Source organism: Xiphophorus hellerii, chromosome 6 (genome assembly GCF_003331165.1).
Source record: "Xiphophorus hellerii strain 12219 chromosome 6, Xiphophorus_hellerii-4.1, whole genome shotgun sequence".
NCBI lineage: Eukaryota > Metazoa > Chordata > Actinopteri > Cyprinodontiformes > Poeciliidae > Xiphophorus > Xiphophorus hellerii.
In genome coordinates, this window is record NC_045677.1 from 30,483,111 (window position 1) to 30,498,500 (window position 15,390).

Sequence of the window (15,390 nt, forward strand, 5' to 3'; positions counted from 1 at the left end):
TTAGTTTAAGTAGAAGAGAAACATCCTGTGGGGCTCACTCCAGCACAGTAGGTGGCGATAAAACGGATGTGACCCGCCTTAAAACTCAAGAAGAAGAAAACCAGCGCTAGGAGGTTAAAGCAGTTTTATTTTGGTTCTGAACTGTTCAGGGAATAGATTCATTAACTGGGTCAGAATCAGGAAAACTGATCCTGGTTTTGAATGTTTTCAGCATGAAGAAGCAACTTTGACCGACCCGGTTCTGTCCAAGTCAGCAGTGAAGGTCAGGGATGGAGGGGGTTCAACCTGCAGGTCCAGAACCAAACATGATGCTACTGGTCTGAACCAGAGGTCCAAAATAAACCACATCAGGCTCAGCTGATCAGACCTGTGACCTCTGACCCTCCAGCTGTCAGTGGGGACATCTCTCTGGAAGACGGAACCAGAGTGACGTCATGGACCCAGAACAGAACCGGGTCCAAACATTCAAGATTTTTTAATCAGAGACTATGTTAGCAGCAAATACTGGTCCAACGGCTGGATTCCTGGTTCTGACCCGGTCCTTTTACATCTCCAGAACCAGGAATAAAGACCATCTCCGAGCAGAAGAGGAATCACTCCGACTCTTTATTCTGCCTGGTTCAGTCCAGTTAATCAGGTTGGTCCAGTTTGTCCAGCTGAGGACTGCTACAGTGTGCTGACCTTCCTGGCATTCTGCTCAGCAGAACCAGCTGTGCTCTCAGCCCAGAACCGGCTCACTGGGCCGGCCGGTGGTCCGTGAACCTCTTCAGGTGGAACCTCAGGACTCCTTTGGTCTTAAAGGTCTTGCCGCAGCTGCAGACGTGCGGGCGCTCGCCGGTGTGGTCCAGCTGGTGCACGCGCAGCAGGGAGCTGGTGAAGAAGAACTCGCCGCAGGTGATGCAGTAGTGGTTCTTTTCGCCGGTGTGCGCGGCGCGCTGGTGGGTCAGCAGAGAGCCGGACGTGATGAAGGTCCGGCCGCAGTCGCGGCAGCCGAAGGGGCGCTCGCCGGTGTGAATCCTCTCGTGGGCCCTCCAGGAGTTGTGGTAGGAGAAGGCCTTGTCGCAGTAGGAGCACTGGTAGAGCTTCTCCTTGGTGTGGCTGAGCCGGTGCATCTTCAGGTAGTGAGCGATGGTGAAGCTCTTGCCGCAGTCGGCGCAGCTGAACGGCTTCTCGCCCAGGTGGAACAGCTTGATGTGAGAGTTGAGGTGGGACGACTGGGTGAACCTCTTGCCGCAGGTGGTGCAGAGGAAGGGCCGCTCGCCGGTGTGGGTGACCATGTGGGCCTTGAGGTGCGGAGCCTGTGTGAACCTCTTGCCGCACTCGGCACAGCCGTAGGGCTTGAGGCCCGTGTGCGTGCGGTCGTGCAGCTTCAGGCCCTGCAGGCTGGAGAAGCACTTGCTGCATTCGGAGCAGCGGTACTCCCTCAGGTCCTGGTGGACCCGCTGGTGGCTGCGCAGGCCACCCAGCAGCTTGAAGCCTTTCCCACAGGTGGGGCAGGTGTGCGGCTTCCTGCTGGAGTGGGTGGCCTGGTGGACCTTCAGGCTCTGAGGGTTGCTGAAAGTCTTGGAGCACTTGAGGCACGGCAGGCGCTTGGAGGTCTTGTGCGCCCGGCGGTGGAAGTTGAAGCCCTGGTAGGAGACGAACATCTTGTCGCAGACGTCACAGTGGTAGGACCGCTCCCCCTGGTGGGCCTCCAGGTGCTGGTCTAGCTGGTTCTGCTGGCCAAAGCCGTCCCCACAGAACCAGCACTTGAAGGGCTTGGTCCCGGAGTGGGTCCGGTGGTGAGTCTTCCAGTCCCGCTTCAGGGCGAAGGTGCGGTCGCAGTAGGAGCAGTGGTAGGGCTCGCTGCGGCCGTGGACCTGCTGGTGCAGAACCAGGCTCATCAGGGTCGGGTAGGTCTTCCCACACTCCCAGCACTGGTTGGGGTTCTGGCCCCGGTGGGTCCACAGGTGGGCCTCCAGGTGGGCCGGCTTGTAGAAGCCCCGCTGACACATGGGGCAGTACGCCATCCTCCTGCCGCTGTTGGTGGCGCCCCACGGCCGCAGCTCAGGGTGGTCATCTGAGGAGGAGCAGAGGTCAGAGGTCACTGACCTGAACTGGTTCTGAGGAACCCTGCAGCCTCCGTCGTTCACATCCGACCATAAACCGACTCCACAGAACAGGCAGTCAGAACCAGAACCGAACTGACCCAACAGAAGCCTCACCCAGAGACAGGAAGTCCCGCCCCTCCAGCCACGCCCTGCAGTCAGTCAGCTTGACGCTCAGCTTCTTCAGCAGAGGGAAGGACCGGATCTCCACGTCGTCGCCTGGTTCTGGTTTGATCTGGACGCTGCAAGGTCCAGCAGCCGCATCCTGGAACAGAACCAGAAACTTCATCAGAACCAGATCTGAGGAGTTGTCAGATCTGATTGGTTGGTAGAAGTGAGGCTGTGGCCAGCTCCTAAAAAACAGATGTCGTCCTTCCACCAAACTATACCTGACACCATGCGGTCAGACTGCTGCTCTAGAGTCAGTGACCTCTGACCTCAGCCTCAACTCCAGACGGTGTGTCCTCCTCCTGCTGGGTCAGAGACGGTTCAGGTTCCTGGAACTAGTCTGGGGTTCTGGTTCTGTCTGGTCGGTTCCTACGAAGATTGACAACCAGAGGCGGAGCTAGAGGGGGGGCCGGGGGGGCCAGTGCCCCCCCAGCCATCTGATTGGCCCCCCCAGCGGCCCCCCCAAATGATCGACATGTCACGACACCCAGTCATTCCTTCACAGTAGGTAGCACTATGTACCACAATGGGTTGTGACACTTGTGACTGTTGTGACTGCTCAAAAGCAGCAGGGGGCGATATGCACCATTTACGTTTATTGTGATACACCATTTGGACACAACAGAGTTGACCCAACAGAAGAAGAGAAGGAGAACCGCGAAGAGACGATAGAGAAATATTGTACAGCTAAGAGGAATACAGTCGATTTGACTCCAAGACGGATAATCTGACTTCAAAGGTAAGTTTTACAATGGTTTACTACTACCAATAAAAAAAACCCCGTTAAAAACATTTTGTGCTCAGCCAGGAAATAGTTTCTGGTAGTTGAGTTACTACTATAAGTTGCGAGCATCAAGCTAACAATGCTACAGCTATAGACATACGTAGACGCCGACTTAGTGAGCGAGTCGGCCAGTTGCTATGATACGTCACGTCTGCCAGTCAGACTCGTAATGCACGCAGAAGCAAAAAGTATTGTAAAGACGCTGACGTGTTTCAGTGTGTTTACCACTCACGTCTGCCTGAACAATGTCGGGAGGATAAATACGGGAAGTAAAAAAAAAAGTATCCAACGTGGTGCATGTGTTATCAGACAGAATGGATCACGACATTCCTGATTATATGACCTGCCAAAATCCTCTGGTCTGTAATGCTCTTTCTTTCTAACAGCGATTTCTTATTAGCTCTCGCATTAAATAAAACTATACAGAATGAAAAATGTTAGCTATACTAAGAAAATAAAAATCAGAGTAGTTACTTCTGGCCAATATAATTACATGGGAAATATTTATTGGCTCAGAAGCTGTCGTTTGGCCACAAAGTCAAGAAATTCTGTTCATAAAATTGTGTTCTTTCTTTCTTACCTGTGAAAGGTAATGCTAATGGAGCCAGCTTGTACTATAAAATGAGTGAAAAAACTCCACACAAGTTCCCCACTGACATTTGCTATTTTTACTAATTCTTTTCTAAACATTTTCTATGAAACGGCAACACTTTGTTAGAGGTTCCGTTTCCCCTAGGAAAGGGCATGAACTTGTGACAATTTAATCTGTTACTCTTTTTGCTTTATTATGTTTTCCATGAAATGTTTAATTTATTTAAATTCTTATGTGTTTAGCTTTGTCATTTTCTTTTATGTTTTCTTTTATCTTATCGCTGATGTTTAGCACTTTATTTCAGCTCTGGCTGCTGTTAAAGTGCTTTATAAATAAAGTCGATAATGATCATGAACAAAAACAGGTTAGTCGGTCCAGTAGCTGAGAAGTTTGAATGCTGAACATACAGCCACAGTCTGTTTCCCCTGACCTACACACTGGAAGTGGGGATCTATTAACACTAAGTAATAGGAAGTGATACTTGGCATAACATGACTGGCTTGTTTTTTTTCCTAGGGTCAGTTGAGAATGAAAAGACAGGGAGGCAGGATAGACAGCTTCTTTATAAAAAGAAGCAAATCAGGCACAGATCAAACAGGGTTCAGCTCTGACATCAGCAGTCCTGGTAGCTCATGTCCTGAGAACAGTCACGAGAAAGAAAGTCTGGCAAACACCAATCCACCATCACCAGGTCAGAGTATCTACAGAAACAGTCAAATTCCTGCCCCGTTTTAGGTTATTTTTACTTGCTGGCTTCTGCTAATGTGTTTCTTTAATTGTTGGTTCAATTATGTTAATGTACTGTTTTTACAACGTAGTTCCATCAAAGGAGGAGTCTGAAAACACAGAAAGCTCTGCGCCTGACCAGGATGATGATGAGCCAGAAGGGGCAATTGCAGGAGATACCACTGATCTCTTCTCAGCAGTGTCCAGCACTCCTTTTGCTTTTCCAAAAGGACCCAGTGGTAATTTTACTTACACTAAGACCTGCTTAGTAGCTGCACAATTTACATGACATAATGATCATGTAAATTATGTGTACATAACCATTGTGTTTGTATTCCAGATATTTCAAAGTCAAAAGAACAGGGCCCTGTTCAGCCAAGTTTGACAAACTTCCCCAGAACTCAGCATGGAACAAGAAAGAGAACTTTTCACAGCTCCTGGTACAAAGACTATTCTTGGTTAGAATATTCTGTTATTAAAGACTCCTCCTACTGCTTTGCCTGTAGGCATTTTTCTTTGCCTAATGCACCAGATAGTGTCTTTGCTTCGCATTCCGGCTTCAGTAATTGGAAAAAGGCATTGTCCAAGGAGTCTGGATTTAAGCTTCACTCAAAGTTAGAGCACCATGTAAATGCAATGTATGCATGGAGTCAATATAAAAGGGCTAATGAGGGAAATACAACCATGCTAAATTCTATAAACACAAACCGGAAAAAAGTGGTGGAAGAAAACCGTTATTATATTAAAACAATAGCCGATGTTCTTCTTTTGACTGCAACACAAAATATTGCTCAAAGGGGCCATCGAGAGTCTGGGGACTCTAGAAATAAGGGAAACTTTTTGGCTATATTGGATGAAATAGCAAAGCATGATCAGTTAATTGAAAAAAAGCTTAGAGGATGTGCCAATGCAAAATACACAAGTCATCAAATCCAAAATGAAATTCTTCAGGGCTTAGCAGAGATGGTACAGACTGAAATCATAAAAGAAGTGAAGGAATGTGAAGTGTTCAGTGTTATTGCAGATGAAACAAAAGACTTGCAAAAAAAGGAACAAATGTCTTTGGTTGTACGATATTATTACAATGGTGTCATCCACGAAAGCTTCCTATGTTTCCAGGCAGCTGAAAGCCTTAATGCAGCAGGTCTTAGTGCAATGATCATTAGCTGTCTTGAGAAACATGGTCTGGACTACAGGAATAACCTAGTGGGACAGGGTTATGACGGTGCATCCGTCATGAGTGGGAAGCATTCTGGTGTATCTGCCAGAATTCAGAGCAATGCCAGATTTGCATTTTATGTTCATTGTAACGCACGTTGCTTGAATTTAGTCCTTGTTGATGCTACCAAAGCAGTCCCTGAGGTCGTTGACTTTTTTGCACTTCTACAGCAGCTTCATAACTTTGTGTCTGGCTCTTATGTTCATCTGAGGTGGCTTGACGTACAGAAAGAGTTGTATCCAGCAGAACAACCCAGGGAGCTCCAGGCACTTTCAGATACGAGGTGGGCCTGCAGGTATACGGCATGCCGTACCATGAGAGACAGACTTCCAGCAGTTCTGAGATTGTTGCAGGATATTGCACTTGAAAGAAATGGCGAAAGAACAGTGGAGGCAAGGGGCCTGCTTCTTCAAATAGATATCCAATTTTTAGGTCTTTTGGTTACCTTTTGTAAAGTGCTTGGTGATGCCAAATGTCTTTCCGACATGCTTCAGTCCAGCACTCTTGACCTAGCAAGAGCTGTAGATCTAGTAGGTGCTCTTATAGACACTTTCCAGGACTACAGAAATGAAAAGTACTTTGATGAACTATGGAAAGAGGTTGAGGAACTTGCTGAGAAGAGCAAAATCAGTGTAAAAATTGACAGAAGAAATCCAAGATTAAGTTCAAAATTTCTTGACTCACTTGTAATGAGCACTATAGGACAGAGAAAATGTGATGACGAGGGCTTCCCCAGACCACTCTTTAATCAGGTGCTTGACTGTCTCATAGCGGAGTTAAAGAGGCGTTTTTCAAAGAAAAATTGTGAGATCATGCAAGGAGTGCAGTCCCTAAACCCCAAAAGTGCAACTTTCTTGAATGAGGAGCCTCTGATTGCTTTTGGACATATCTTTGAGTCAGATTTAGATGACCTGAAACATGAAGTGCACCAAATAAGGCGTTTGCTTGATCAGAGAATAAAGAGTGATTTAGGCACACCTTCTACTTTGCTTGATTTTATTCTGTTTCTTGAACCTTATAAAGAGGTTTTACATGAATTATTCAGACTTTGCAAGATTGCAGTAGTTAGTCCAGTTAGTACTGCTTCTTGTGAGAGAAGCTTTTCTGCTTTAAAATTAATTAAAAGTTACCTAAGGACAACAATGGCTGATGCCAGGCTAAGTCACATTGGAACACTTAGCATAGAGTCAAGGAGGGCACGGGGCCTCAACATGGATGACTTTGTAACATATTTTGCTTCATCTCACAACAACCGAAGGATTTTACTTTTATGAGTGCATGAAGAAGTCTTGTGTTTCTCGTCATGATTTGGGTCTTCACCGACTGGTACTTGTACCAATGATAGTTTAGGAGTCAGTACATTTGGTCATAGCTGCATTAAGTTCGAAAATAAAATGCACATGTAGCATCTATTAAATAACAGTTTCCATAACATACAACCTTCTTTTTTGAGATATTGTAATTGTGAACTGTGTGACACTGCATTCTCATTGTAAGTCTTGTCTTGTTACAATGGTGTCATTTAGAGGTTAATGTCCACTTATGCTTTGTGTGGCATGCATTGATAATAAACTGCAAATTACATGAGCAAATCTCATTTCATGAGTCTTTATTTATATATAGTATGTGAATGAAAGTACTTTTACTGTATTGTCATTGTCATAGTCAGTGGACCCCTTACAGATAGCCCTGGCCCCCCATTCGCCCCCCCAGAAATAAAAGTCTAGCTCCGCCACTGTTGACAACTAGCTGATGATCCTGGTTCTCAGAACCAGCCCGGGATCCTGCAGGTTTTAGTTCTCTCTGTGGTTCAACACGGCTGGAACCGCATCCGGACCACCAGAACCAGGCCAACAGTCTGGGTCTCATGTCTGGTTCCTATCTTAATAAAACATCAGGAAAAGAACCTGATCAGAACCAAGGTTGTTCTTTCACAACTTGAACCAGTCGGGTCGGGCAGACCGACTGAATCGAACCCTGGATTAGCTGGTTCTGCTGATCCGGATGCTGACCGGAACCGGACCAGTACCGATGGATTAACCATTCACACACCAGCTGCCAAACCGACCCGACTAACGGGGAGCTGGCAGCCAATCGTGTCATCGCATGATGTAAACATGATCACACCTCGTTGTTTATATGATGACGTCAGAGCCAGAACCTTCAACCACAGCAGAACCCTAAATGATCTCAGGCCCAGAACCAGCTGCAAGTTCCGCCCAAACTGCCGCATTTCTGAGGGGAACATTGGACCCAGAACCGGGTCGACAGAACCGTGAAGAGAGCAGCCCGGTAGCTGCAGCTCCCACCAAACTCCATTCATTTTCCGGCTGTTTTTAGCTTCAGGTCCAGGTTCTGTTACTTGGTTCGGTGAAAGGTTCTGCTCTGGTTCCGTTCTGTGTATCTGAAGCGGTCGTGTGATGGGAGCCAAGGTCCGGTATAACTAAACTGGATTCGGTTCTGGATCGGTTGATCCAGAACCGAATCAATCAAAGCTTCTTATCTGCCTTTTTCTGAATGGAGTCTGGTGGAGCGGTTAGCTGCTAGCTCTTCCAGAGTTCTGACCTGGTCCGGTTCCGAGGTTCGAACCAGCTCCTTACCTGTGAAACCGGGTCGGTCTGCATCCCTCCGGGTCTGTGTTCCAATGATAAACCAGAACCGAGTCCGGAGCTGATACTGGAGCAGTTCCGGGACAAAGGTCACACGCCCCCCTCCACCAGACTCCGATCGGCTTTCAGCTGATTTAGGGTTCGGCTGCTCTCAGACTGAACAGAACCTGTTCTGACCCAACAGAATTATAGAATTAATAGTTTCTCCCTTCCGGTATCCCCGGGTCTCCAGGTTCTGTTGAGCTCAGAACCAGTTGTGGTTCTGAAAGATGCAAACGAGTCAGAACTGGGTCCATTTAAAACCACAGGGGGCGCCATAGGCTTTGCTGGTCAACCTGGCAGAAACAGAGCAGCTTCTTCTTCTCTGGACAGAAGACGGGAGCACAGCAGCTGGAGTCGCCCCCCTCCCCAGCTTGTTGCTGATCCAACAGTTCTAACGGTCTCCAAGTCTAAAGTTTCTCCAGAACCTCAGAAGGTTCTGAGGTTCCTCCGTGGAGGCAGAACTGGATCCAACAGAAGGTGGAAAGCCTCCAAATAACGTTAAGACAGACTGGGAGATAATTTCATAAATGATGTTTATTCACTGCGACAGACTGGCGACCAGTCCAGGCGACCAGTCCAGGTGACCAGTCCAGGGGACCAGTCCAGGTGACCAGTCCAGGGGACCAGTCCAGGGGACCAGTCCAGGCGACCAGTCCAGGCGACCAGTCCAGGTGACCCCGCCTCTCACCCGGACCGTTGGCTGGACAGGCAGCAGCTCCTCCTGACCCACTGGGAACAAAAGGTTAGAAAATGGATGGATGTTTATTCAGAAAACGTGACGTTACAGAACCAATCAGCACACGTTTCCAGGATCAGGGTTCTAACAGAACCGAGCTTCAACTTTTGGGTTTCATTAAAATGTTTCATTAGATCTGACCATCAGAGTAGAACAGAACCGCTGACCCAGTTTGGTCTGATTCTGGAAGAGGACCCAACCTGGGGAGGGTTATCAGCTGAGCCCTTAAAGCTGGTCTCCTATTGGCTCCCAGGATCACATGACCAGCAGTCAGTTTGCTTCAGCTTATTGTTGCCTAAATGGTTTTAGAGCCATTTCCAACAAACATAAAAATGATATAAAATGGAATTATAACTCACTATTTTAGGGACAGAATCAGGAGTTCTTCTATCCGCTGCTTTTTATCCCAGGAAACTTCCAGCCAGCAGGAGGCGCTGGAGCGCCAGATGTAAATCAGGCTGAGCTTCGCTTTCTGAGCCCAACTACAAATAAAAATGGCACAAAGGAGAAGTTGAGCTAGCAGTAACTTTTTTGTTTAAGCAGTTTTTTCTCAACACTTTAGTTTCCAAACCATGAATCCACAGAAAAGCTTCAGATTAAAAGTTTCCTGTTTTTCACACCAAAAGTCTCTAATGAACATTTTTACAGATTAGTTTTCATATTAACTGCCAGCTTATCGTTGATTATTGATCCCAAATATTTGTAGCTTGAAAATAACTCATTTCTATTGTGTTAATAACTGGTGGGGTTCAACATTCATATTCGTTTTGTAACATTTAGATTTAAATTAATTTTATCTTGGTGGGGATCAGATGAACGCTTCGGTCGGACTTTGTCACGGCGCCGCGCTCTGAGAACCAGCTGCCTGAGGGTGGCGCTACAATTCGGCCTTTTGTTCACATCATCTCCCAGTAGGCTCCGCCCACATGGTGACATCACAACACTAACCTGTGCTCGCCGCTGACCCGGCCCCTCCCAGATCCTCTCTGCAGGCGCAGACTCACCTGAGGAACAGAGTCACATCACAAAGGTGGGTCAGGTGACAAGTCAGGGAGCGCCGACCCGCCCGGATCAGAACACGCTTCGGTCCGGTTATGTCACGGCCCCGCCTCTGTGAACAGACTGCTGGGGGCGGAGCTTCAGTCGGCCTTTTGTTACATCACTTCCAGGTGGGCGGCGCTCGAGGTCACACACTAGTTCTGGTGAACCAGGACCGGTTCAGCAGAACCGCTGCAGGAACTGGACCCTGAACATCACAGACATAAGAGTAGACCCGCAGTGACTTAGACTGGTTTTACTGTCATTGCACAAAGAAACATAAGTGAAATGGACAATGAAATGTCACACAAACACATATATATATAATTACATAATATACAAATAATCATGTATTGCTGAATATATGTAACTTAGTATTTTCAAGCAGTCTCAGACAGTCTGAGTGATGGGATTGTTGAGCAATCTGATGGTCAGTGGGAGAGTCTGGCTGTTCTGCAGCGGATGCTACAGAACCTCCTCCCAGACGCCAACCGGATGAACCGACCATGGAGAAGATGGGTGGAGTCAGAGAGGATCTGGTTAGCTCTGGCTACGCAGCCCCCATCATCCTCTCTGCTGTCTTCACAGAGACTTCCAGTCTGACAAGTTGCAGCTTCCAGACCAGATGGACATGCTGCTGGTCAGCAGGCTCTCAGTGGTTCCTCTGTAGAAGGTGGAGAAGATGGGTGGAGGAGGGAAGCCTTTCTCATTCGTCTCAGACAGTGCAGGCGCTGCTGTGCCTTTTTCACCAGTGAAGTGATGCGAGTCGTCCAGCTGAAGTCGTCTGTAATGTGAAGCCCAGGAACTCAGTGCTGCTGACCGTCTCCACTGTCGTTGATGAGGAGAGGTGTGTGGTTGGGTCCAGACCTCCTGAAGTCCACAATGATCTCTTTTGTGTTGTTGAGTTCAGGAGCAGGTTGTTGGTTCTGCACCAGTCCTACCCTAACTTGGCTGCAGGACACACGGCAGCCATCTTGGCTAAACCAAAGCAGCAGAAGAAGTTTCAGCACTGCTGGATATTTTTGTTCACATCGATGGACTGTTGACCTGAGGACTCGGGAAATAACTTTTCACAAGTAAGATGGACATAATATTGTTTATATTTTGTGATCAGAATATTACTATACTGTATTTATGTCCACCAGCAAAATACCAGCTAATATTAGCTGTAGCGAATCGGGGTAATACCTGGTTCAGCCCCACTAGGAAGTTTCACCCAGTTAAAAGTTTTAACATTTTTAACATGGACTTAGATTATCTCAAGAGCCTACTTTAGAAATAAAACATTATAATAAATATATTACATGTTACAACATTCACCAGTTCACACAGGTGGCAATGACTGTTATTAATATGCAATTCTTTCACTGTCAAAAGTAAGATGGCTCCCAAATCTCCCGTTTTTGTTTTGAAGGTTTTGAAGGAAGACACGATGTGAGGAAGAAGTGGGAAAATAAGGAGAGACGGATTCACTGCCCAGGATGAATCTGCTGAATCACTCTGAATCTAGAACTCCTCGGCTGGAAGACATGAAAAATAACCTTTATATATGTTTATATATATATAAAGAAAACTATTATTATGAGAGGCTGTATGCTTTGTGGAGAGTTTCATATGGCCGAGTTTTGATGAAGCTAAAGTTGGTTTCCGATTCAGAAATGGCTAAAGGGCGATTCCACCTAATTTTTCACTACCTTCTGGCATCTTTAATCGACTCTAGTTTAAAAACTACAACACCTAGACTCTTCAAACCAGCACTGCATTATTCTGCTCTAAGAGCAGAATATTTAGAATCATGTTTGGGATTCGTGAAACCTTTATCTGATTTGTGAAACGTCAATAAAGGGCAATTTCACCACTTTTTTGTCTTGGTCCCATGAGAACTGCTCTAATTCCAAATCTACAACACCTAGACTCTTCACAAAACTTGGACTAAATTATTCTCAACTAGTAGCAGAATATTTAGAACCATGTTTGTGAAACTTTTTTCTGATCTGTGAAACTTCACTTCACTTAACAGATCGCTGCAGAAGATATTTCCTTCCAACAGCCATCACCATCTACAATAACTCTCTGAAGAATTAATGAGTTACACCAATATTTAATTTCCCTTTGGGATTAATAAAGTGGTTTTGAATTAGAATTTAATTTGAATTTGAAAAAAACTGCATGGAACAAGTGTGAATAATAATCTAAATTTTAATGAAGTTTCACAAATCCCGTAAAAGTTTCACAAATCCCAAACATGGATTAAAATATTCTGCTTTTAGTTGAAAATAATCTAGTCCAAGTTTGAAAAGTCTATGAGTTGTACTTTAGGAACTGGAGCAGTTCTGGTGTGATCCAGATGCAAAAAAAAAGTGGTAAAATCAACCTTTATTAAAGTTTCACAAATCCAAAAACATGGTCCTAAATATTCTGCTATTAGTTGAGAATAATCCAGTGCAGGTTTGAAGTGTCTATGTCTTGTAGTTTTGGAATTAGAGCAAATCTCATGTGACCCAGACCGAAAAAAAAGGTAAAAATTGCCCTTTACGGAAGTTTCACAAATGAGAAAACAGTTTCACAAATCCAAAAACATTCAGGGGTCTCAAACTCCAGGCCTGGAGGGCCGCAGACCTACAGTTTTTAGATGTGCCACAGGTACAAAACACTGGAATGAAATGGCTTCATTACCTCCTGCTTGTGTAGACCAGTTCTCCCAGCCTTGCTAATGACCTAATTATTCTGTTCAGGTGTGGTGCAGCAGAGGCTCACCACACCTGAGCACCAGAGGATCTAAAAGTTGCAGGACTGCGGCCCTCGAGAACTGGAGTTTGAGACCCCTGTTAAATATTCTGTTATTAGAGCAGAATAATCCAGTGCTGGGTTGAAGTGTGTAGTTGTTGTAGTTTTGGAGATGGAGCAGTTCTAATGCAACCCAGATGCAAATAAAGTGGTAAAATCAACCTTTATTGAAGTTTCACAAATCAGATAAAAGTTTCACAAATCCCAAGCATGGTTCTAAATATTCCGCTATTAGAGCAGAATAATTCAGTCCAGGTGTGAAGAGTCTAGGTGTTGTAGTTTTTAAACTAGAGTCGATTAAAGATGTGGAAGGTAGTGAAAAATTAGGTGGAATCGCCCTTTAGCCATTTCCGAATCGGAAACCAACTTCAGCTTCGTCGTATTTTGTAGGTGGCTGCAGCAGCAGCAGCATTGAATAAACCAGGACCTTGTAGTTATCATTAAAACTATTAACCTGTTTCTGTCGTATCTTGTCGCGTATGCTGAACTGACAGCTCCTGTACATGTCTAATGCGCATGCGCACTCATAGAACTTATGGTAGACGTATGCTGACCTGACAAAACACCTGTCTGGCTCCCGTCGTTCACTTCAAAGAACCGGCTCTAAGAACCGAAACGTTCGCGACCGACTCATCACTAACCCACATCAGCTCACCTGGAGAAGAACCTAGGACCGGGTGGTTCCGACACATCGGCCTGGTCCAGTTGATGTAGCTGGCCTTAGCTAGCAGTTAGCATCCTGCGGTACCTCAGTCATTGCCCCCCCCCGGAACCAGCAGAGAAAAGTCAGAGGAAATCGTATGGAAGCCTCCCCGCTAGACCCGAACTGGATCGGAACCGAAGTCAGACAGTCTGAAACTCATCGGTCGGAAACTCATTCAATCCACGCCGGGAGGCTCGTGGTTAGAGAGCTCCGTTCAAAGCATCGCTGCGCTGCTGCTGATTCTTCTTAATGGCGGAAACAACTTACCGCCACCTAGTGGCGTGGAGCCGCTTTTTGCACCCAGGTCCTCATTTAAATACATTTAAAACCTGAATATCGGGTTAACAAGTGTAACTGGGTCTATATTGTTAGTTGTATATTTTCACGAAATGTTTTCTTTAATTTATTTGTCCTCTTATACTTGTCTGTCTGTGTTCCTCTGTGTCTGCTATGAGGGGTTTGGTCCTCCAGCTCCGCCCTACTTTCTTCTTCTTTTGTTTGGGGTCCTCCAGCACCATTATAAATGTTAAGTTTTTTTGTTTTTTTTTAATGGATCTTTATTGAGATACAAAATACATAACAGTACAAAGACAGAAATGTCTGCCAGGTGTCATCGACACATACGGTACATCACCATGACGTTACATGAACACATTTTTTTTTTTTTTTTTAAACAAATTAATCAGAAACAAATGAGGCAATTACAATAGTGGCATTCTGTATAAGGCACATATAGAAGAGGCATATTTAAAATGGAATACAGAGTAATATTGATAATAGAAAATTAGTATTACAATAAGTAATAGTGAAACAATAACTAAAAAAAAAAAAGGCAAAGGGGGATTCATGTATTAGGATTAATATACATCAGTGGGCAATTCCATTAATATTTCAGCCAGGGATTCATACGATTCAATACATTTCAAGGATTTCAAATATAACTGGAATTCAGATAAGAAGATGTTAAAAACTGGGGATGATCTCAGCACTCTTTGTTTATGAATAAAGAATTTTGCCAAACAAAATATTAAGTTACAACAGAGTTCTGTAGTTTTGTTTATTAATAACACTCCAAAAGTTACTATATCTCTAGAAATAGATTCAGGAAGTGTGATTTTTAAACTGATCCACCTTTCTAAGCAATTCCAGAATGTTTTGGTTTGGTTGCATTCATAGAAGATATGGTCTATCGTTTCAATATCACGTTCACAAAATGAGCTCTTATTGTCATCGATATTAAAGCCATTTCTTAATAGTTCTTTTGAAGGGTAAATTTAAAATTTTAAAGTGTGTTTCTTTAGCTTTTAGTTGTATGGGGAGTTTAAAATAAAGAGTTCTTAACGTTTCAATTGATTTATTATCAAACTTGGAAAGAATGTTATTTCTATTAATTTTCCCAGGGAACAGAGTTTCGTTAAGACAGTTTCTAATTGTGTGGTTATTGAATTTTTGGTCAGTCAATGAAATTCCATTAATTAATAAATTTGGTAATTGTGGGGTCATCGGATTATTTATTATCAAGTTTTTTACCTGATTAATAAATTGTTTCGGAAAGGCATTAAATAATTTGGTAAATTCAGCTCTTGGGGGAAAGAATTGATATTGTGCACATAATTGTTCGTAGTTTAACAGGCAACCATTAGCATCCATTAAGTGTATAATAGACCAAATATTCTTCTCCATCCAATCTTTGTAAAATAAGGATTTATTGCGATGTAATATGAATCTGTTATTCCATATTATAGAGGAGTGAGGCGAGTAGTTATGTACATAGAGCATTTTCCAGTATAGTAATACTTGTTTATGGAACTCTGATAGTTTAATGGGTAATTTATTTATATTGAAATCAGCTAGAAGTACAAGTTTTAAACCACCTATTTTGTTAAATACATAATTAGG

At 44.6% G+C, this 15,390-nt stretch overlaps 2 protein-coding genes and 1 long non-coding RNA gene across 13 annotated transcripts; 2 read left to right on the forward strand and 1 right to left on the reverse strand.

Annotated features, from left to right (window-relative positions):
• Nucleotides 1–107: 107 nt before the first annotated feature.
• Nucleotides 108–13,752, reverse strand: LOC116721444 (gastrula zinc finger protein XlCGF52.1-like). 10 transcript variants are annotated; one of them, XM_032565166.1, is made up of 6 exons: nt 13,444–13,752; nt 9,912–9,967; nt 9,323–9,435; nt 2,477–2,624; nt 2,205–2,352; nt 108–2,059 (listed from the first exon to the last, which is right to left on the reverse strand). In XM_032565166.1, the coding sequence occupies exon 6, from the start codon at nt 2,007–2,009 to the stop codon at nt 735–737; it is 1,275 nt and encodes a 424-aa protein (XP_032421057.1). In that variant the 5' UTR covers nt 2,010–2,059; nt 2,205–2,352; nt 2,477–2,624; nt 9,323–9,435; nt 9,912–9,967; nt 13,444–13,752; the 3' UTR covers nt 108–734. The 10 variants fall into 10 exon arrangements, 9 of the variants coding, with proteins under 9 accessions (XP_032421057.1, XP_032421060.1, XP_032421064.1 ...); XM_032565169.1 differs by having other exon boundaries at nt 9,323–9,445; XM_032565173.1 differs by lacking the exon at nt 9,912–9,967 and adding an exon at nt 9,968–10,209.
• On the forward strand, nt 2,653–7,168 carry LOC116721443 (zinc finger MYM-type protein 1-like). 2 transcript variants are annotated; one of them, XM_032565164.1, is made up of 3 exons: nt 2,653–2,994; nt 4,450–4,596; nt 4,698–7,168. In XM_032565164.1, the coding sequence occupies exon 3, from the start codon at nt 4,994–4,996 to the stop codon at nt 6,848–6,850; it is 1,857 nt and encodes a 618-aa protein (XP_032421055.1). In that variant the 5' UTR covers nt 2,653–2,994; nt 4,450–4,596; nt 4,698–4,993; the 3' UTR covers nt 6,851–7,168. The 2 variants fall into 2 exon arrangements, with proteins under 2 accessions (XP_032421055.1, XP_032421054.1); XM_032565163.1 differs by lacking the exon at nt 2,653–2,994 and having other exon boundaries at nt 4,404–4,596.
• Nucleotides 10,807–11,563, forward strand: LOC116721447 (uncharacterized). The gene is made up of 2 exons (XR_004339602.1): nt 10,807–11,077; nt 11,416–11,563. It is a non-coding gene; the product is annotated as an uncharacterized LOC116721447 (long non-coding RNA).
• Nucleotides 13,753–15,390: the final 1,638 nt, after the last annotated feature.